Source organism: Electrophorus electricus, chromosome 12 (assembly GCF_041902795.1).
Source record: "Electrophorus electricus isolate QZ-2024a chromosome 12, ASM4190279v1, whole genome shotgun sequence".
In the NCBI taxonomy this organism is placed as follows: Eukaryota; Metazoa; Chordata; class Actinopteri; order Gymnotiformes; family Gymnotidae; genus Electrophorus; species Electrophorus electricus.
In genome coordinates, this window is record NC_137508.1 from 15,138,164 (window position 1) to 15,161,500 (window position 23,337).

The following is a 23,337-nucleotide window of genomic DNA, read 5'->3' on the forward strand; positions in this document are numbered from 1 at the left end:
ATTTGTGTGGGAAAATTTGAGTTGGGATAGGATGTAGTGCCAGCAAATAAACCGAGAGAAATTTTAGATGGTTTAGTTGTTCTAATTGTTGCACATGCTGGTGTGCTATAATACACACTAATATTACAATGTTCTAATATTGAGAACTCTGAGGCTACTAGGAGACCACAATGAACATGTAAGCCATAATAAGGACTATTTAATCAAATTGACAATTCTTCACATATGACCATAACAGATGCAGGACTGCAGTACATATGTACATAAAATATTGTTGCATTGCAAGGCACTAACATTCCAGTCACAAAGAATAAAAAAAAAAGCATTTTCAATGTAATACACTGCACAGAGATGTGTGTGTTATCGTACTGAACTGAAAACATGAATGATTCCTCGAAATGGAATTCCGTTTGAGAAGCCACAGCAAAGTATTTTGACATATTAACATTTTTTATGCGTCACATTTTTTTATTGTAGCCCAAGTCTGTTCTCTTTTAAGCATCTTTCCTATGCACACGATTGCTTTTCACCCATTTCAAGAAATGTTTATAATCAAAGAGACAAGTTTTTGGTATTAAAGGTATGGATTCACTCTATACTTGGTGCAATGAAAATCGTTCATATATAAATGTTTTCAATATTTATAGTATATTAAATATACAATCAGTGCCTTTAAAATATAAGGCTAAAGTATAGATTAATCAAATAAATTTAAAGATAAATATATATGTTTGTGCACTCCAGTTCTTACACAGCATACAAAATCGCATCTGTAGGTACAAAGGGCTCACATACTTTATAGTCTCCCAAAAGAAATCTCTTGTACTTTTGCTGTTACAAATAGCAAGATATTCTCACTAGTGATATTTTGGCAGTATTGACTTTGCTAGATCACTAGCCTGTGAGCTGGATTGCCTCACTTGCAATTACTTGGTTCAGTAGGTATTGAGTGAATCAAATTTATTTGCTGCAAATACACTGGCTTATGGATAAAAATATTTGGTTATTTGTAGGTTGTAATTTCTACACATGCTTGGAGCAAGGACTAAGACAATATCTTTTAAGTTTCATTATTTTATTGAAACCTTATTAACATTATTTTATTGAAATTGTACTCATTACTATTAACAAACTGAATAAATAAATAAATAAATAAATGTAAGAATAAAATGTAACACTAGCCTAACACTACAAAGACAAAATAAACCATACATGAAAACAGATACTGCCAGCTTACTTTACAATGCAAAAGGTTATTTAAGGCAGTTGAACCTATCACACGTTTATCACTGTGGGAAATATTATGGGATCTCAGTTTACTTTGAGTGAAACTGAAATACCTGTAAAACTGGTACCTGGGAAAAAAACAGAAAGAGACATAGGAAAAATGGTCTGCTTTCAACACAAATAAGTCACCATTACATATTTTTGCACCTCTGCAAATACCATCCACACTCCTCACATTTGTCACAGGTTTGTTAAAGATTTGTAATCAGCTTGTTACAAGTCACAAGGTATTATTGAGAATGTCAGGGTTACTTGCTGTTCACACTACTGCTTAATAAGCTGGCCAGTAGAGAAGTGACAGCCAAGTGTCATCTTTCTCAGGAAAGAAACAAAACGGCATGAGTTACTATCAAGGAAGCTTTCAGTTTTAATTTGTGCTGGTTGTGTTTGCTGATGCCTATATTGCCCCCTGTTGGCAGAGCAGTATACTCTTAATTGCAATAACAGTATAACTACACTGGAACACTGACTGCAATATCTCATAATAAGTACTAAACACAATTAGAAACACCTCACTTTAGAATACATTATTTCATTATGAGCTGAACAGAAGCTCATGCTTCACAGGCAGAAGCTCTGTATTCAAACATCTCTCACAGCAAACAGAAAGCACTGTCTGGATCTGAATAGACATGCTTGTTGTGGTTGTCCCAATCATCAGTGTCACCCGCTGTGCCATGGGTTAAAGGCTCCACGTCTTCATCTGAGGTAGAAGGATGAGTCAGAATGAAGCAAGGTATCTGAAGAGGAAGGTGGACTGAGGGAGAGAGGAGAGGACATAAGTGAAGATGTAATGGCATGTTTACATGTTTATTTTTTAACATTCCATTTTATAACCTTCACTTCTTTTGGATTTGCACTCATCAAACGTTTGCTGTTACACACCACCTCAATCTTATCAGCAGGCGACAGGCGGTCTGGCGTGGGATCTGGGGGACGCTGCATGGGGCAGGGTTGCCCGCTGTTCTGAGCCTCAGCTTGCTGTCGCTTCATTACGGTGTCCACCTCAGCAGGGGTGGCTTCCCGGAGCTTCTGGTGGCCCGGGACCACCAGCCTTTCACGGAGCACTTTCATTTTAATGGAGCCTCCCACACTGCGGAGAGCACCAACCGCCTGAAGGTGTTGCATCTCCTGCAAGTCCTGCCCTGTCAGTGCACAGGACAAATGAGACATGAAGCAACAGGTGGGTTTGCTCACTGAATCTATTAGGGAGCTTGACTTGTACCAAGGCAACTTAAGAGTCTTGTAAGACTCTGTCTGGACCAGCCTGAAGCACCAACACACCTAGATATGAATTAGCTTCATGTTTCAGTAGACGCAAACTCAAATTTTGAGCATGACACATCTACACTGCATTCACTAAGGCAGCAACTAGATGATGACCAGCTGTGACATAGCTCCACGGACTGTAACACAGCACGTGGTCATGAAAAAAAGATGTGTATTAAACATACAAATTTAGTTTTAGGTGAATACAAACAAATCATTTCTTAATTTTTACAATTCTTTATATATATATATATATATATATATATATATATATATATATATATATATATATTTGTGTGTGTGTGTGTGTGTGTGTGTGATACTGGATTTATGATATTAAAACAGCTTATTCACACAGCCCTGTTGTAAAGAAACAGGGCAGCTAAAAATGGTGACATGGTGAAAAGGCATTAGCATGTTGCAATCAAGAAGTCATACAGGCACCTAGCTTCCTCTGTTAGCCGTGTTAGTATTTTTAGGTGAGATATTTTTAGGTGAGGTACTCCTCTAAAGTTACTCATTTGAAACAAATTACTCCATTGATTCTTTTCTTTCATTTTGATTAGCAATTCATTTTACAACTTGTTACAGTCTATACAATCCATTGGTCCTGAAAATGAAAACTACTTCTAGGTTCCTTGACAGCTCAAAACTGTAGTCCAGCTTTTAAAATGCATTATGCATTATGATAGCCTATATAAAGTCAATACTCCTAAAAATAACAATCATATATAAAGTTGCTGAATATTGGTTCTGTCTCCAGTGTGAACCCCTTCCTTCTTTGCCGGCCCTCCTTTGGTCACCCTGGAAATGAAGATGCCCTTTGAAAATAAAGAACAAATTGAGGTCAGGGCAGGATGACCTTGTATTGTAAGCAGGCCCTGCAGTAATGCCTCACCATTTGAAGGTATCATGGTCAACCCCTGCAAATATTTAATGACATCTGATGTATAACCAAAGTTAAAACAATAAATGAGACACCAAAGTTAAAACACCAAGTCTTCATGCCTCTCCACGTACAGCCAAAGATGCAGTGGTTGTCTGTTCACATTATAGCTCATACTTTGTTTCGTTCGGCGTCTGTAGTAGACTGGCACCTCATTGACTTGGTTTCTCTGTAGCTAGACAGACTTGGTTGGTAATGAGGACCATATCCGCACTACACAAATTGGTTGTTTGTTAAGGTGAATGAATTTGAACAGCTGCAAGGCTATGTGGTGTTTTTAGCCGAGACTGCAGAATTACTTTGATTCTGTTACATGCTCATAACTTTCATCACCACAGCATTTTTTAAACCGTTAGTTTGTATTAGTTTGCATTGACTTTAGTGATGTATTCATGCATTTTAATGGAAAAAAAAAATATTAATCATTACAGGTTCAATACAGCATCTTCACAGCTTTGATTGAGTTAAGTGGCTAGGGACACTCATTCAGGCACTTAGGTGCATACACACATGTGGGTAATGATTACAGCCACACCATAATTGTGTTAATGATGTGAAATGAGAGGATGAGGAGCAGTAGCAACAGAGAGAAATAAGCCACCTCATCATTCTCTTTGTATGGCAGGGAGCTCTTCCCACCTGCGATGCTGATCCAAGTCCATCACTTTACCCATTGACTTTGATATGGAGCTGAGAGAGAGAGAACATCTAAAACTAATCTAATGCAATTACATTTTTGGAAATGCCACCTATGCCTTGGCAGCAAAGATAAATCAGCAATATGTGAAGTAATAATGTACAGAATATCATTACAAAGACATCAAGACAAGCTGTTTTAATGAAGCTCCATTTGTTTCTTGATGCCTTACTCTTAGTGGCACTTAGAATATGAATGATTTGTGTGGGTGGGGCCATTCTGTTGCTTGTGATTGGATGAGTCTCACTGAACTTTGGTGGTAGTCATGAGCTGCTCCTCCTTGGAGATGAGTTGCCAGACACTGGCTTCGTGTCTCTGCATCTCCCTGTCCTGCTGCTTGCCCCAGTAGCGTTGCTCAGGTCTCCACACCATCCCCTCTGAGAGAGGAGCCAAGATGTGCTGAGAGAGAGAGAGAGAGAGAGAGAGAGAGAGAGAGAGAGAGAGAGAGAGAGAGAGAGAGAGAGAGAGAGAGAGAGAGAGAGAGAGAGAGAGAGAGAGAGAGAGAGAGAGCCATCATTAGCATTCATTCATGTTTTAATTTTTGCCTAAATTTAAGAATAGCAAGCTAAGATTACTGTATAGCATATTCCCCACCAATAAAACAAGAGAGCTAACCCATTTACATAACACAGTTAGATCAAACTCTGGGCCATTCAACACCCCACCCCTTGTTGTTTTTGTACAACTCTAAAATATCACAATACATCTTTATAGTGTTACGACCCCATCTAGGCTGCGAGGTCATAATGGAAAAGAAAATATGACGGCTAACAGAATGTAAGTTGTGAAAAGCAAATAGCAACAAAACAGAAGGACAAATGGAAATCTCCTTTTTTTGGTGTATTTCGCAGGATATTATTTACAAACAGTATTACTTGTGCAATATCTTCAGGCGTGATCCAGGCCAAAACAATAAACAAAACCCACACTAATGAAAGAAAACTTCCCACTAAATAATCCTAACAACAAAAGAAACATACAACAGACTTCCCTAACCACCAGACACAAACAGTGGCAAAAACAAAAATGGCAGTCACTCCCTACCACCAGTATCCAACACCAAAGTACCAAACACAACAATATTTACACACACTCTATACAAAATACACACACACACACACACACACACAATAGCTACCAAAGAAGGAGGGTCGAAGCTAAAGAACGAAGTCCAAAAATGGGGGAAAACAAGGTCATACACAAAAAGTCATAAAAACTTTCAATCACAGTCAAACAAACCAACAAACTCCAAACTCCAAACTAATAACGCTGTCTCCCTTCTCTCTTCTCTTCCTCCTTTCCTCTTCTGGGAGGAGCCATTAAATAGCTGAAGCAGTTGGCTTGAAAACCCGGCCAGGAACGGGGCGGAGTCTCAAACGGGAAAATCCTGGCAGTGAACCTAGAACACACACACACCAAACGAACACAGCACATAACAACAAGACAAACTGTACAGGAATGATTGCACTTCCACATCCCATGTCAGTTGTGATCAAGACAAAGTCCAAAATAAGAACAGCACTTAGACAATCACAGTCTCCCAGATGAAAAGCTGTTATGGCTGCATTTGTAAAGATGCTTTCATTGCAAAAATTATGACATCACACAGCCAGCAGCCTGACCTCATCCACAGACACCTCCATCTCCTGGGTGTCTTTCTCTGCACAGGAGCTATGGTGGTGTGCACTGTCATTAACTGCAGAGAGACTGAAAGCTCCAGGCTGCCTCACTTTTCCTGTCACCCAACGCATGGCAGGAATTGGCCACCAATGGAGGCCATTACTCCCAGCAGGCTTAAAAGCTTGGCATGCCTGCATGTGAAAACAACAAGATAGACAGATGGAGCTAAGGAATTACCCACAAGCCCTCAGCTTCCTGCAAGCCAGCTGTGAAGAGCAGGTCACCAGTAAAGTGATGGATGGTAACCAGCCAGTATGAGACACCTGTCAGTTTCTTGGTAAGAACGCTGTATAAACAGCAGGAGCATTAAGTGAATGACAGCTTATTTGTTGACAAGAAATTGATCAGTCTTGTGACATTTTCAGGGATTTTTCTTTTTTGCCATTTTGAAAGGTGTATATACAGTGGGGAAACTGTGATCCCCTGCTGATTTTGTAATCTTCCCCACTTACAAAGACATGAACAGTCTATAATTTTTATAGTAGGTTTATTTTAACAGAGAGAGGCAGGATATCAACAAAGAAATCCAAAATAAAAACATTAAATAAAGGTTATACATTCATTTGTATTTGATTAAATTAAATAAGCATTTGATCCTCAAGCAAAACGTGACTTAGTACTTGGTGGAGAAACCCTTGTTGGCAATCACAGAGGTCAGACGTTTCTTGTAGTTGGCCACCAGGGTTGCGCACGTCTCAGGGGGGATTTTTGCCCACTACTCTCATACACTCTCCAAATCCTGAAGGTTTCGAGGCTGTTACTTGGCAACTCAAAGTTTCAGCTCCCTCCACAGATTTTCTATGGGATTAAGGTCCAGAGACTGGCTAGGCCACTTCAGGATTTTAATGTGCTTCTTCTTAAGCCACTCCTCTGTTGCCTTGGCCATATGTTTTGGGTCATTGTCATGCTGGAAGACCCATCCACGACTCATCTTCAGTGTTCTGGCTGAGGTCAGGGGGTTCTCATTCAAGATTCTATAGTACATGGCCCCATTCATCAGCCCCTCGAATCATCCTTACCCCACGAGGTGAGCTCTTACATGGAGCTCCAGAGCGAGGACGAGTGACTGTTATCTTGTATTTCTTCCATTTTTGAATTATTGTGCCAACAGTGGTCTCTTTCCCACCAATCTTCTTGCTGATGTTCTTGTAGCCCATTCCAGTCTTGTGCAGGTCTACAATCTTGTCCGTGACATCCTTTGACAGCTCTTTGGTCTTGCCCATGGTGGTCGAGAGGTTTGAATGAAAGAGCCAGATTCTGTGACAGGTGTCTTTAATACACATAACATGGTGAGATTAAGAGTACTTTCTTAAAGGGACAGGAATACTTTGTGTGGTCTGTGGGTATGTATGTATGTGTATATATGTGTGCATACATATATATATACACACATACATGCATGCATACATATATATATATATATATATATATATATATATATATATGTATGTGTGTGTGTACGTGTGTATGTTTATATATATATATATATATATATATATATATATATATATATATATATATATATATATATACATACATACATACATACATACATACACACTTTCAACAGGGAATAAGTTACATTCTGATAAGTTTTTTACATTTAAACCATCACGAGAGAGTGCATTATTAAGAGAGTTGAATGAATAGCAAATAATTTTTCAGAGAACCTGAAGGTGTGATACACAAGTGGTGGAAAAGGTACAGTCTTATTTCAGCAAATAACAGAAATGTCTGAAAAAGCATCTGGAACATCTGGCAGCTGGAACATGACTATTAATTGAAAATCAGTACAGTGTTCTTTTAAAATAGTTTCTCATCAGTTTCTGTAGTTTATTCTGTTTAGATTCACACTGGCCTAAAATGTTGGCATGTAAAAACTCAATATTTTGCATTTGTGCCTGGGGTTTTAGATTCTATTCCTATCACTGAACTATAGATATTTATTTAATGATGTCCTCATGCATTTTCAATAATGAGCTTCTCATGCTATAGTGCCTGTATACTTGGAAAATGGAAATGACCCAACTTAACAACATTGTTTTATAGGCTGCGACCAGGGACACCAATTTAATATGATACCACTGAATATACTTACATTTACTCAATGTGATGAATAAGGAAGAAACACGTTTACTTCAAAATGAATAAAACATTTGAATAGAAAGATGCTTACACATACTAATGAAACAAATGAATGAAAAGTCATTTTATTAAACATATTTGCTATCTAACTGCTTATTTTCTTCACTGTCTGAGATGACAGTACATAACCTAACAGTCTAATAAATACAGCAGTGATAGCCCTAAGGACAATCAAACTCAACCCTAACCTTCTTTGCAATAGGCTCCAAAGTGCTCTGGTGGCACTACAGCTGAACCTTCCTTAGCTCTGTTTGGAAGCCAATAATGCTTCCTCACTCAACTCACTGAGGTGCAGTTAGAGCTTATCTTAGGTTAACCACTGACCTTTGTTTGTCAAGTGAGGCAGGCCAAGACTGACCCAAGAATAGACTGTACCCAGCACTCAATTTGAGGAGAGATGTGAGGGAATGGTATCCCCCCAATAAAAAAAGGGTCATAGGCTCTAACTGCTGTGCCAACCAAGTAGTTCACAACTACAGATTTAAAGGCCACTTATTTTCATGCTCCTATCACCTCAGCCAATAGACAATTTGTCTTTGTAGTCTACCCTTTACCATCACAAGCCCCTAGCATTCACCAAGGATATTCTCTGGTGGGGCCCATTTTGGATGAAGTGTGTGAAGATCCTTCCTTATTTAGACAACTGTCTCACCTGTCTCTGTGCACCACACGGAGTGTGAAAAAATGCAAACGCAAAGTGTGTGGCCTGATTGTAATTTGGGTTTCAACCATGCAGATCACAGGACTTTAGACCCACATTCCATGATGGCACTTGTGGACTTGTATGTGGTTCTTCAGACACTGAGCTGTTTCTTGACAACACTGCAGCACTGCCATCAACTAAGGTCAAGGGTTATATCCATCCATGTTTTTTCACATCAACCGAAAAGGGAGAACAATGGGCTTATATCACATTATGTACTGTCTTTGGGCATTGTCTGCTTTGCTAATGGCTCAGGCATTTGACTCACTGAGAAGGCAAGAGCTTCCCCTAGAAAAGTGGGCTCCACGACAGGAAACAGGTCAGATGTGTGAGATGTTCAGATAAGGTCTACCACACGCTTGACCCCCTATCTGTTTTTGAAATGCTAATCAGAACCAGAGTTGAATTGCCATGTCCCCTGTCTAGCCACGAATTGCCAGACCATTTTTTTTCTACTGCTACACATATAAACTGGTTCTCCATGACAAAAAAAAAAAAGTATGATAATATCACCTCGATCTCAGTCAGTCCCACAGCTGAAGGACTATGTGGAAAAGGACATACCACAACACCATCAATAACCCACATTTCTACCCAAAAGACACAAGGAGGCAACCAGTGAATTTTAATGGAAGACCACCTTTTTACTGGTGTCTGGATGGATCTGATATCGCATTGTGGCCCAGTCATGCTTTTCTCATTATCTACCAAACGAGTCCTCCCACTCCCTTCCTGTAGAGCTAGCCAACAAACGAGTCCACTCACTTTGTCTCATGCCCTCCAGCCAAACTTGTCTCCCAAGACACACACACACACACACACACACACACACACACACACACACACACACTTTTCCCTAACCTGCATTTCTGTGTGCTTCAGGCAGGCACAAAATAATTGACAGGCAGGAAAGACTTCTCCCTTATACAGAGACATTTCTTGATTTGTTGAAAGCCATGTTCAGCATGGCTTTTTTTTTTTTGTTCAGCAAAAATCATGACAATGCAGGAAGGTAGATTTTTAAATATGTGTATGCATCTCTGTTTAGGAAGGTCAATGGCACAGCAAATGTGGAGTAAGGGAGATGCCACAGTGAACACTGAACAAATGTACAACAGGTAACGATGTAAAAGTAGCATTATTATTATAGCATATTATAGCAATAGCAATATTAACTCTGTAGCATTTTAAAGAACAGTTTAAAAAATGGTAATTGCTCATCAGTGATTCATTAAATTATCCATTATAATTTTCCACTTTTTATACAATATTGCCAATTTATCATAAAAAAAAATTGCATGGCTCAAAAAAAGCTGCATTTTAATTAAGCCCCCCCCCCAAAAAAAGGAAACCAATCTTTAGAATCAGAACCTAGTGATAATGAATCATATGCTTTGATTTCATAAAATGATTTTATTGTATCAGTGGTTAGAAGGCATTAAAATGTAGGCCCAGAATCTGCACCTACATGGGTTTTCTATGCAGCTTTATCTGTGAAAATAAACAATAAATTATTAATAATATGTATTATTGGTATTATTATTAAAGGAAAAATTAACATTAAAAAAGCAATCCTCTTGGATTTGCATCATGCAATGCAAAAATGGATTCTGTAGTGTACCATAGAACAAGCAATTTTAATAAAACAGTCTTGCAAAAGTGCATTCTACTTCCCCAACAACTGCACTTATACTGCCCAGTTATGATACAAAAGTGACAACTAGCAGGTATTATTGTACCAAATGTACACAAGGCCAGGAGTATCAATCCAACATGATTATTTTTGGAATTAATGTGAGGGTCAGGTTTTGGTTAGAATTATTAACAAGATAGGCTAATCAGCCCCGAATAATTTTCACCCACTACCAGCCAGGGTAGCATTTCTGTGTAGAATAAACCATTAATAGTGGAGCACCACACAATCATGGTGAACCACAATAAGTAAACAGGGCTGCTTAGTCCAGTTGAAGGAGATTGGTAGATGTTTGCTGCATTAGCCCGTTTACTCAGTATAAAAACCTTTTTATTTAGAATAAGAATTAGATTGATTTAAGAAGACAAAATGCCCAACCTGAAAATGTAAATGAGAAGCAGTCCTCTTTCTACCAGCTAATTTGTTTTCTCTATAAAATGTCTCTCTGTAAAAAACAAAGGTTTTACAGTAAGAGTACAAATGCTCACTGATTAAGAATCATGCTATACATATGTTTCCTACAAATTTACACCATCTGAGCTGCCATAAGTACAAAAGAATCGATATTCACAAAGATCTATACAATATATTTTTTAAATCAGTAGGTCCAAGAACGCATGGGCTCATATCCCGAAAGAATTGAAAAAATAAAATATCCACCCAGTGTTTAAAAAAAAAACTTAACTAAAAAAAAAAAATTATATATATATGTGTGTGTGTGTGTGTGTGTGTGTGTGTGTGTATATACAGTATATGTATAGTCAATACTCACAGGATATTAATGTACTATAAGACTTGATGTAGTCTAACTACTTTGAAGTGTCTGCGGGATAGATTTAAAAGCACTGGATTTTAAGATATTATAAAGTGTGCACTTCGGTGCAAATTATTGCTCTGGTCGTTGAAAGAACAGCATGTCCCTTTTGTAGACATTGCTTTCTGATTCAGGGTGGGAGGAGATGAAGCCGAGTGTCAGACAGGCCCAGGAATGGGGGAAGAAGGGTGACATCCAGGAGGGGATGTATGTGGGGTTCACGAGCAATAGGTACAGACGAGAGGAGGTGCCACAGAGGTAAAAGCAGTCACACAGACGTGGTCACTCGGTCCACAGCATTATTGACCTCGTTTTTGTTGGAGTCCAGACCTTTGGCAGCAATCATGTCATTTCGGAGATTCTCGACCACCTTCTTCATGGTCCTTAGCTCACCTGGGTGGGGCGTGGCCCGTCGCAAGAATGTACCCTGAGGGGACAGAGGTCAGAGAGAATGTGTCAGGAAAAGAAAGAATTAAAGAGCGAGAGAAAAATCCATCTGAAGAGCCTTTGTAACAGACCTTGACTAGACTTGTGGTTCCATTTATAATTATTTACTGAACTCGAGAAGCATCTAACAAACTGCTAGGTAGCACGAGGCACATCATCCCAATTTTTAAAAGAAATTCTTGATATGTAAACATGCAAAACATACAAGAGGTACTGCCCCCCCCACCTTTTCTTCGTCATCATCATCATCACCCTCCTCCTCCTCAATGAAGCGGATGGCGCTGATCCTGTTAATGGTTCTGTTGTCCCAGGTATCATCAGCCATGTCGTTCACAAGGTTTTCCATAGCTCCACAGCGTGCTAGGTTATCGGAGTCTAGACACATGCATGCACACACACACAGCTCATAAGCACACACTTTCCACCACTTCCTCCCTGCCATTTTCCTACTGCCATTTTAGTGTGGGCTACTACACTAGTACAATTAGCACCAAAAGTATGTTGTCTTGTATTGCTTGATGCATGGAACATCTGGGCCTTGGGGAGAGAAAATGTGTGTGCTGAGATGTTGGATCATGCTTTCAAATCCTGGCGTACTCAGAGGATTACTGCTGGACCAGCTGCATCCCCTGCCAGCACCATTCATGGCTCTCAGAAGCTAGGCCTTCACGGGTGCTCCTTTCTGATCTGCTCAGCCAACCAGCACCACCGATGAACACAAACCCTCCGACCAAGAAACAACTGAGGTGGGAGGGGTCACGCAGTGGCCAACTTTCATACTCCATTCCATCACCAGAGATAACGCCATTCTTAAAGAGCTAGTGAGAGCAGATGGGCTGTGGGTTCTGGAACGGCCACTGTGGGGCGATGTGGCGCTACCGCTGTTGTGAGGGCTTAGTGCAGTTTGGACAGGGGTAAGAGAAGCTGGGTGGAGATAAGCCTCTTTAGCTGTCTGGTTTGCAGGGTGGATGTAAAACACAGCATGGGAGTATGGACAGAAGGCAGAGGAGAGGATTTCAGGCTCTCTCCATCCATCAAATACCACCTATATAGATTCTGTCCCTCTAAACAGACATGTTACAGCATCCAATCCAATGTCCTTGCATTCATCCATGCATCTATGTGGACACTACTCATCAAACATTCTGCAGCAGTATAGCAGTCTGACGTAAAATGTTCTAAGAGCATTACACCCAAAAGAATTAAAATTACAGCTGGATGACTCCATAACACCATGATATAAACTACTGTGCACAGGTTACTTACATACCAGAGGTTCATACATTTAAAGGAATGCTTGAGGAAAAGGGTGGGAAAAATGACAAATTTTCCTCTTATCCTTAATGTAACTGATCAGCCAACATGTCCAACTGTTGCTTCTATAGTTTTTCCATGGAGCTACAAGGCTATTGTAGCTAACAAGTAATGGAAACATTTGGCCAGTGTTGCATGCTGAAGTCAGTAATCATGGGCCGTATTTGGCCAAGTGATATTTGTACTTTAATATATTTATGACAACAGTAGTACAAGCGCATACAAATCTGGATTTTAAAATATAAATCAAATTTGAACTATATTATACATTAATTATATAGGTACTACAAAGCCATGTTTATAACTTTTCAAAAGTATTTCTCTTATTTCTCTATGAATATAATTATGTGAACACAAGGTTCTGGGCCAAAATCAGATCACTTCTTTTTTTTTTTTTCCCCTCTAAGACACTCAATAAATAATAAAGAATCTGAACTCAATAATCTGAAAGACATTTTTGAAAATCACTATGATTAGATAGCATCATCTTAGCAAAGATAACTCACCTCTGTCCAGCTCGCAGGACTGCTGGGGCAAGAGTACACAGGTGAGCACCTTCTCCCTCGTGTTAGGATCCACGTCTGTCTGGAAGGTGAGCAGTGGCTGAGATTGGTTCTCTGACAGCCAGAGAGCTTTGAGCCGCAGCGTGGTGAGGGACATGGGCAAAAAGGCCAGCCTGCGGTCAGAGACAGGCAGAGATGGAGGACGGGCCCGCAAAGTTAACAGGCAGGCATTTTGCCTGTTGTATTCAGACAAACTTGCTAAATGCAAACATGTGCCAGCACTCTCGCATATCAGTCATGTAAGTATAAAATGTATTTAAAAATATCAGCCTGTGAAAATGGCAGCTTGCTGCTCACATTCATAAAATGTTCAACTGAGCCCTGCTTGCCTTCATTTACAGTTAGCTACACTAGCATTTTATAAAAGCAACGTTAGTACAATATGTATGATTTTCTTGGTTTAATTATCCGGGCAGTCCCTAGCCAGCGAGCACGCTCCAACAAACCTGTTTCCGGACACATCAAACACGTGCAGCTCAGTGGCCTGTGACAGTTCTGAAGGAATGCGTATCAAACAATTGTCCCTCACACAGAGCACATTCAGGCTACTGCAGCCTCCAATCTGTGAAAGGTCACAGGAGACAGAACTGTGTCACACATATGCAGATCTAATTGCCACAGACAGAACATCAGCATGAGGTGGACAGGGATACCAGACAGAGCTCTGGTTTACAGCTACCATGGCAATGTCTCCTTATAACCAGTATAGCTTGTGAAAATCAGCACTGTAAGCCTGAATTTCCATTACAATCAATCATAAGTTAATTCACCTTGTGATAAAAGGAGGGGGGGGGGGTATAGCAAGAGAATTTTGGGGGAAATGTTTGGGGGGGGGGTTGTTTAGTTTTAGTGAATTAATTCATAAAAGTGAGTGCATAGATGAATGAAAAAGAGCATCTGGTACTCTGTTTAGGATCTATAGACTGTTGATGGGGTTGGATAATAGGAATTTACAAGCAATCAATGGGAAATATAGCAGACAGTTAAATGGTGAACAGAGATGTACTAAACCAACCAGAACTGTACAATAATGCCTTGACATTTCATGGCATTCTCTCAACAGCAGACTGAGGGCGTATGCATTAAAGGCTAGAGCCTTTGTATTTGCAGAAGGAAAGGAGGGAAAAAATGTTTCTGGTTCAAGTCCTCTTCAAAACAACAGTTTATTAAACACCAACAAAGCATCCTTCAAATTTTATGAAAAGCCTAAGCACTAGGTGAACAGAATGTAATTGGTAGGCAGAGGGGCAGAATTGCTGAATGTGTAGTGGATGGTGGTGGGAATGTGTGGATGAGGTCAGACAAACAGCAGAGTGGTGAAGGCTCTCGCTGGCCAGTCTGGGTCCCTGGACACAGAGCCATTGTTTCAGGCCAGAAAACGGCCTTTCACATTACAATGCCACCAGAGGCTGTTCTTGCCTCTCCACAACACAAGAGGTTAGAGGGAGAGAGACAAGAAACCAGAGACGAACAAAACTACGGAAATGCAGCAGCATCATGATACAGATATTCTCATGATGGAACATATGAAACCGGATATTTTAAAATAGTCTTTTTTTCTGAGAATAGCTAGGCAGTTGCAGAACAGGCATAATCCAAACAACAGTGTTTGCAAAGGGGCTAAAATTAACAGGCACTGAGCATAAAGTGGAAGGCATATCTTCAATTAATAAAGTGAAAAAAATTAATATACAAAAGTAACTTTTATAAAGTAAAACAGATCAATATAATAAAATGCAGCAACAATCTGCTTGAAGTTGGGCCATATCACTAAATTACACTGTTCAAAAGTAAAATTTGAAAAAGTAAAACACAGTATCATATATTGCACAGCCTTCAAAAAAAAAAAAAGTAAGATAAATAAATAAATCATTAATTGAGATTTAAATACAGTCCTAAAGTTCGTGTAATGGTGTGTAGAAGCATGACAGTAAGAATAGTTGATGAGAAAGACTATAAAGTGGTAAGAAATGAACATGTTCAACCAATACACTGGTCTGTTTCACCAGATACACATGCCACAGACGCACCACTGTGCTCAGAGGTGACAACATAGAAATCATTACACACCCACCCTTCCTGCATGACCCAAGGGAGCCGACCTTGCTTCGGATCACTGGGCTAATGGAGGGACCTGTGTGGCATAGACCACAGAGGGCACTTTACCTGTTAAGGCTTGCCACACAGGGACCAGATTTGCTGACTAGCAATTGTTAGGATTATATTTCATATTTCATAAGGCCCAATAAAATGACAGGAGGGATATCCCCATTCAGATGAATCTGCATGTGAGCCTCACGCCCACCCACACAGACACACACATGCACTGCTATTTCTCCAAGCAGCAAAGTGCATCCAAAAAATATATAATCAAAATTATGAACAATGGAATGAAAGTTTCCATATCCAAATGACTGATTTAGTAGTGTGAAAATGAGACTCCAACTGCAAAGGTTTAGCTGTAACACCAGAAAATAAATCCTTAGGGTAAACCACATGCAGAACAGCCATTTTCTGTCAATAAGATTTTTTTCAACAAACATAACATAGCCTGTATCATAATTTAAGGAGGACTGATCATCTAGATTTCCACATGGTTCAGGATCCAGTGTATGATCACTGGGTGAGTTTCTGCATAGAAAGAAGTGGCAGGGACTTTAATGACCAATTGCCCGCCACAAAACTAAAACCAAAATAACCAAAATGTGTTCCTTCAAGAACTCAAAACACCTTAAAAAACCCATGTATTAAAAGCATTCAAAAGATAACAGAGCTGCAACATTACCATAGGTTCCAACACAGTTTTTAAGTTTTTATGCAAGGTAGGTTTAATTGCTTTGCCTGCAAAGTTTTAAATATTTAATTTAAATAAGCCAATTAAAAATCATCAGCTCTTGCAAACTTGCAAAAGGCTTAGATTTTATGGTTAACTTGAAGTCTGTTTATAACTCATGAAGAACTCAGTCTACTCGTAAAACAAGCTGGGTGCCTTTTCAATGACGAGAATGAAAGAAAAAATGTCTTCCATGAAATGCGAAGGTTGGAATTCTGACCACAGTGATGTGCAGTACAGAAGCAGACAAGATCCGTACCCGACACCAGGCATGCATACTTCCAGGAGCGACCAGTTGCATCACAGCTGGTGTGGAGACTGTGGACTTTGCCACCATACTTTACATCAAACTTAGCAGAATGGGTGCAGATCAATTCAATAAAGCAGCAACTGAACACCATTATTTTAATATTTCCCAAGAGTTAATATCATGTAGTCCTCAACACTTAGATAAGGAAATGCTACATACCTCCTTGGGTAAAGTTGTCAAGCGATTCCGGTCACAGTTGAAGTTTGAGAGTTTCTTAAGCTTTCCGATGCTTCTGGGCAAGCGCTGAGAAAACAAACATGCATCATGTGGCTAATCCTTTTGAAGGGGTATATGTATTTGACAGCTTATTAGCATTACACAAGAACTCTAGTGTGGTGGTATTGGTATGTTCAGTGGGTGCACACCAATAGCAGCACAGCCCACTCCTATATGATCTGCAGGACTGGGGCAATAAGCTGTTCCCAAGTGCACCGAGACAAACGAGAAGCCACTTTACGAGTTCCACACAGCCACAGGGCATGGCTCGCCCCTATTCAATTACACACACACTCATCAGGAACCATTCCTGTCGATCTGGACGGCGGTCACCACCGGGAAGACCATTAGGCAGTGCTACACAGTAGCATGTTTTTCCCCCTTTCACTTACAAGCTCAGTGGAGCATAGGTAGGAGGAAGGCTCACCAGCAGCTGGTTCTCTGTCAGCACTAACTCGGTCAGGCTTTCACAGCCGCCAATGCTCTCGGGCAGTTGGACCAGGCGGTTCTGATCAGCTTTCAGTATTGAAAGCTGCTTCAGTCTTCCTGTGGGAGAACACACATGGGGCTGCATGAGGTTACAGGCACAATCACATGCTCTGGAAGAGGGATGCTCAGATCCACCGGTAGCTGTTTGACGTGCAAGTTCACAAAATGAAGATCAGCAGGAAAATTAGTCTACAGGTAATTGTGCCGTTAAGCTTTTTTTGGTTTTCACACAGGGCGCTCCAAGTGCTTTTCATAGTAGATAGTTATTGTACTAGTACTAGTAGTTATTGTAGAAAGACTGCAGGGTAGAACACAATGTCTTCAGAGAAACAGAACTTTTCAGACATAGGACTTTAATCTGCATTGCAGACTGCATTGCTCTGTCCAAACTGCCCTTGTGTACAATGCAATTTATACTGTCTCTGTGTGTGTTTACTATAATGCACACAGAGAGAAACATACATATTATCTTTTATTTATATTTATTTATTTATTTTCCCGCAGACACAAATGGATGATGCAATCGCAAACACACACGTGCCTGGCAATATGCAGCAGCAAGCAAACTCACTGACCTATGCCTTCTGGCAGAGTCTCGAGGAGGTTCTGGGACACCAGCAGGTCAGTGAGGGACAGCAGCCCAGCCAGCTCCTCTGGGAGGTGCTCCAGCTTGTTCTCCGACACATCCAAGCACAGCAGGTTCTTCATACTGCCCAGCTCCTACAAGAGAGTAGTGTGTGCATGTGTGTGTGTACATATGTGCACATGCGTGAGAGAGAGTGAGAGAGACAGAGAGCAAAGTTTCACTTGTATTCATGTTAGCATTTTTGGCTAGGTTTATGTAAAGCCAAAAATAAAATAATTGTATAGCATATTCCCCAGTAAGAAAACAATGAAAAGTTTACCGATGGTAATTCGGCCAGCTGGTTTCCATCCAGCCATAGCTCCTTTAAACTGACAAGGCATCCTATTGTCTCAGGCTGGAAGCAGAAACACATCCCGAGCACATAAGAAGTGAGAGCAGGTGACGGTGAGCAGTGTGAACAGAAAGGCGGTGCTGTGCAGAACATTTGCAAACGTTTTGCCAGTCTTTGGCCACATATTTTGTGCTCTCCAACGGTAATCGTACTGCCGCAAGCACTTCTTGCATCCGTGAATGTGAATATGGATGGAGGAAAACAGGCAAAACTATGCACTAGAGAATGCAACAGACATGTTTGCCTAAAGGTTTTTTAAAGCCTTTTATTAATGATGTGGTTCAAAATGTGAATGTATATCCAATATGTTCCTGGTCAGATGCACACTTGGAAGAATTTCTACTCATAAACGCAGAGGAACTTACCAAAGTATACAGTTCATTGGTCCCCAGATCGAGTTCTTCAAGTCGGTGTAGTTGACAGAGAGATCTGGCAGGAGCAATTGAAAATATGCAAGTGTGCAATTACAGGTTTTGTAAGATACACACATGCACACACACGCTCTCTCTTGAACGGTATACTTACTCTGGTAAATATGTCAACATGTTTTCTCTGAGTTCCAGTGATACCAAGTTGCAGAGACTGAAAAACAAAAGGCGGCTTCGTTAAAACTCAGAGCGTTCTGAATTAATATTAAGGTGCATATGATAACATCCAAAGTTTTTTTTTTTACCATAAGGTAATGATACTGCATCACATCAGCAGTCAACATTCAGGTTTTATATCCCACTTCCTCCCTCATTACAGAACAACACTTAAAGGTGGGGGGGGGGGTTACTGCAAGTCCCCAAAACGGAAGCAACCAATTAGATTCCAGCATGCCTCAACATAAATACTAGAAGCCCTGTCACGTCAGACTCGGCATATGCTTAATTTAGCAGCAGGGGAAAAGTCAGTGCTAGGCAAATGCTTCCTGATCAAATCACAACTCTGGGTGGACCATGTCATGACTCTTTAATATACCTTCAGCTTAAGGCTGTAACAAGTAAGCTGTGTCAACACTCCACTCTTGTTAAAGGTCCCACACAACATTGTAAGCAGTGTTGGCTCCAAGCAGAGAGAGGAAGGATTACTGGCAAAAAGTATAGACTGCTGTTTTATATTTTCTAGAATTACAGGCTTCAAACTCATGAACCATGAGCAAAGCCCTGAAAAAGAACAAAGTCTTAAAAAGTGGGTCATTTTAGCTGATCAGCAGACCTGATTATGAGCAAACAGCTCAGAGGAGTGTTTTACAATCTACTATAACCTTTACATTTACACTCCTATGCATTATTGTACAGCAGTGGACAAAAGCTGCTTTCATACCTGAGGCCTTTTTAAACTAAAGCCCACCGTAAAACGTTCCACATTGAAAGCCATTGTTTCAAATTTACTTGCATACAAAATACTACGAGCCAATTGAAAAGACCTACCGACCCACACTAACACAGTGACCTCCCTCAACTGTATTTTGCCAGGTGGAAAAACCATAAAAATGCTCACAAGTAATATAATTTGCACAACTTAATTCTTGAAGCACTTTCCTGCTCTGAATGAAGCACCAAGCAGTGCAGATCTGTTGTGTAAAACCTTGTGGTCTCTGTGCTAGTCATCATGAGAAGGGCAGGGGATAAATGTGGCCTATAAAAGAAGCCCACCACAGGATTAAGTGCACAGCAGTGTGTTTTACTGCTATAAATAATATATCCTCAATGGCAGTCTCAGCTCTGAAGAGCCCAGTCTTAAGCACCTCCCCTCTAGCCACAGTTGGACTGTGCTACTGAAGAAAAAGTTTTATTGAACACTGCCTAAGGCATGAACTGGAGGCACTGCCAAAGATAACACGTTCTCATATGGAGCGCTGAGGTGATGGTTTTTCATGATGCCTTTGAAACTGGATGAACCTGCTAGAATTGGACAGTGGAGGAGGGTAATGCTGTATCTCTCAGAAATTTGAAAGTAGTCACAGACAAAGTCTAATTAAAACAAAAAGGTGGAATGTTTGAACAAACACTGATGATAAATGTTCCGAAACACATGGCAGCTAGGCAGGCAACTGGCCAATAATTTTCTTTTAAAAAAGAAAGGACGGGGAAAAACAAATCCTACAAAAAAGCACATTTTTCCCGTAACTATACAATGGAATGCAGCCCGGTGGAACAACAATCAGATTGTGTGAGACTGCTATCTAGAGCAGACGAGCTGGACTAGCAAGAGGAAATTACACAGGAAATTTACGAGGTCGGGGAACGACACAAGGGGGAAAAGCCTAGGCAAAGCAGGGCAGGCCCAAATAGCCCAGACTTGTGCCTATTTTAGCCAGCTGAAATGGCCAAAACTGTTTACAAATGTATACATTTCCTCGTGGGAGGAGACAGGTTATCAAGAAGAAACTGGTCAAAACTGGGTAGAATTAAATTAATAAATACATACTCACACACACACACACACACACACACACACACACGTCCTAACACACACACGCGCACTCACACGCACATACTATATATTATATATACACACATACACATATATACTCACGCACACGCTCGTGCTCGCACTCTGGCGCGCGCACACACGCACTCACATGCGCACATATGTACTCACACACACGCGTGTGTGTACTCACACACACATGCACTCACACGCGCACACGCCCTTGCACACACTCACATCCTCACGTCCACGCGCGCACTCTCAAGTGCACACACACACGTCCTCACACACACACACACACACACACACGCACGCGCCCTCGCTCTCACACACACACACGCACGCGCCCTCGCTCTCACACACACGCACGCGCCCTCGCTCTCACACACACGCACGCGCCCTCGCTCACACACACACACGCGCCCTCGCTCTCGCTCACACACACACACGCGCCCTCGCTCACACACACACACGCGCCCTCGCTCTCGCTCACACACACACGCGCCCTCGCTCTCGCTCACACACACACGCGCCCTCGCTCTCGCTCACACACACACGCGCCCTCGCTCTCGCACACACACACACGCGCCCTCGCTCTCACACACACACACACACGCGCCCTCTCTCACACACACACACACACGCGCCCTCGCTCTCACACACACACACACACGCGCCCTCGCTCTCACACACACACACACACGCGCCCTCGCTCTCACACACACACACGCCCTCGCTCTCACACACACACACACACACGCGCCCTCGCTCTCACACACACACACGCGCCCTCGCTCTCACACACACGCGCGCCCTCGCTCTCACACACACGCGCGCCCTCGCTCTCACACACACACACACACGCGCCCTCGCTCTCACACACACACACACACGCGCCCTCGCTCTCACACACACACACGCGCCCTCGCTCTCACACACACACACGCCCTCGCTCTCACACACACACACGCCCTCGCTCTCACACACACACACGCCCTCGCTCTCACACACACACACGCCCTCGCTCACACACACACACACGCCCTCGCTCACACACACACACACACACACACGCCCTCGCTCACACACACACACGTCCTCGCTCACACACACACATGTCCTCGCTCACACACACACACGTCCTCGCTCACACACACACACGTCCTCGCTCACACACACACACACACACACGTCCTCGCTCTCTCACACACACACGCCCTCGCTCTCTCACACACACACACACACGCCCTCGCTCTCTCACACACACACACACGCCCTCACGCTCTCACACACGCCCTCACGCTCTCACACACGCCCTCACACGCGCCCTCACGCGCCCTCGCTCTGACACACACGCGCCCTCACGCGCCCTCGCTCTCACACACACGCGCCCTCGCTCTCACACACACACACGCCCTCGCTCTCACACACACACACACGCCCTCGCTCTCACACACACACACACACGCCCTCGCTCTCACACACACACACACGCCCTCGCTCTCACACACACACACACGCCCTCGCTCTCACACACACACACACGCCCTCGCTCTCACACACACACACACGCCCTCGCTCACACACACACACACACACGCCCTCGCTCTCTCACACACACACGCCCTCGCTCTCTCACACACGGCCTCGCTCTCACACACGGCCTCGCTCTCACACACGGCCTCGCTCTCACACACACACACACACACACACGCGTCCTCGCTCTCACACACACACACACGCGCCCTCGCTCTCACACACACACGCGCCCTCGCTCTCACACACACACGCGCCCTCGCTCTCACACACACACGCGCCCTCGCTCTCACACACACACGCGTCCTCGCTCTCACACACACACGCGTCCTCGCTCTCACACACACACGCGTCCTCGCTCTCACACACACACGCGTCCTCGCTCTCACTCACACACGTCCTCGCTCTCACTCATGCCCTCACTCACACACGCGCACACACGCCCTCGCTCTCACTCATGCCCTTACGCCCTCGCTCTCACACGCATGCACACACACACACGCACCCTCGCCCTCACACACGCACGCCCTCGCCCTCACGCCCGCCCGCACGCCCTCGCCCTCACGCCCGCCCGCACGCCCTCGCCCTCACGCCCGCCCTCGCTCTCACACGCACGCACGCCCTCGCTCTCACGCCCGCCCGCACGCCCTCGCTCACACGCACGCACACACGCACGCCCTCGCTCTCACGCCCGCCCGCACGCCCTCGCTCTTACACGCACGCCCGCCCGCACGCCCTCGCCCTCACGCCCTCGCCCTCACGCCCGCCCTCGCTCTCACACGCACGCACACACGCACGCCCTCGCTCTCACGCCCGCCCGCACGCCCTCGCTCACACGCACGCACACACGCACACCCTCGCTCTCACGCCCGCCCGCACGCCCTCGCCTGCACGCCCTCGCTCTCACACGCACGCCCGCCCGCACGCCCTCGCTCTCACACGCACACAAACACGTTCCTCGCTCTCACACGCACACAAACACGTTCCTCGCTCTCACACG

The 23,337-nt window shown here is 42.9% G+C and overlaps 1 protein-coding gene across 17 annotated transcripts in view; it reads right to left on the reverse strand.

Moving 5' to 3' along the window:
* Nucleotides 1-204: 204 nt before the first annotated feature.
* The window catches only part of lrrc1 (leucine rich repeat containing 1), a 51,411-nt gene continuing 28,278 nt past the window's right edge, over nt 205-23,337 (reverse strand). Inside the window, exons 5-18 of one of the 17 annotated variants that reach the window (XR_014126395.1) lie at nt 18,909-18,965; nt 18,749-18,812; nt 18,312-18,386; nt 17,982-18,126; nt 17,345-17,463; nt 16,861-16,944; nt 14,005-14,120; nt 13,502-13,671; nt 11,908-12,056; nt 11,542-11,661; nt 4,452-4,598; nt 4,104-4,192; nt 2,173-3,377; nt 208-2,044 (exon numbers count right to left, since the gene is read on the reverse strand). Coding sequence is in view for 2 of the 17 variants with exons in the window: in XM_035531864.2 (XP_035387757.1) it covers nt 11,503-11,661; nt 11,908-12,056; nt 13,502-13,671; nt 14,005-14,120; nt 16,861-16,944; nt 17,345-17,463; nt 17,982-18,126; nt 18,312-18,386; nt 18,749-18,812; nt 18,909-18,965 (1,138 nt within the window). In the remaining 15 variants the exon portion in view is untranslated. Of the gene's footprint in view, nt 2,045-2,172; nt 4,193-4,451; nt 4,599-4,648; nt 5,599-10,120; nt 11,662-11,907; nt 12,057-13,501; nt 13,672-14,004; nt 14,121-16,860; nt 16,945-17,344; nt 17,464-17,981; nt 18,127-18,311; nt 18,387-18,748; nt 18,813-18,908; nt 18,966-23,337 lie in introns of those variants that run through there. The other 16 variants (XR_014126391.1, XR_014126397.1, XR_014126396.1 and 13 more) reach the window with 16 other exon arrangements.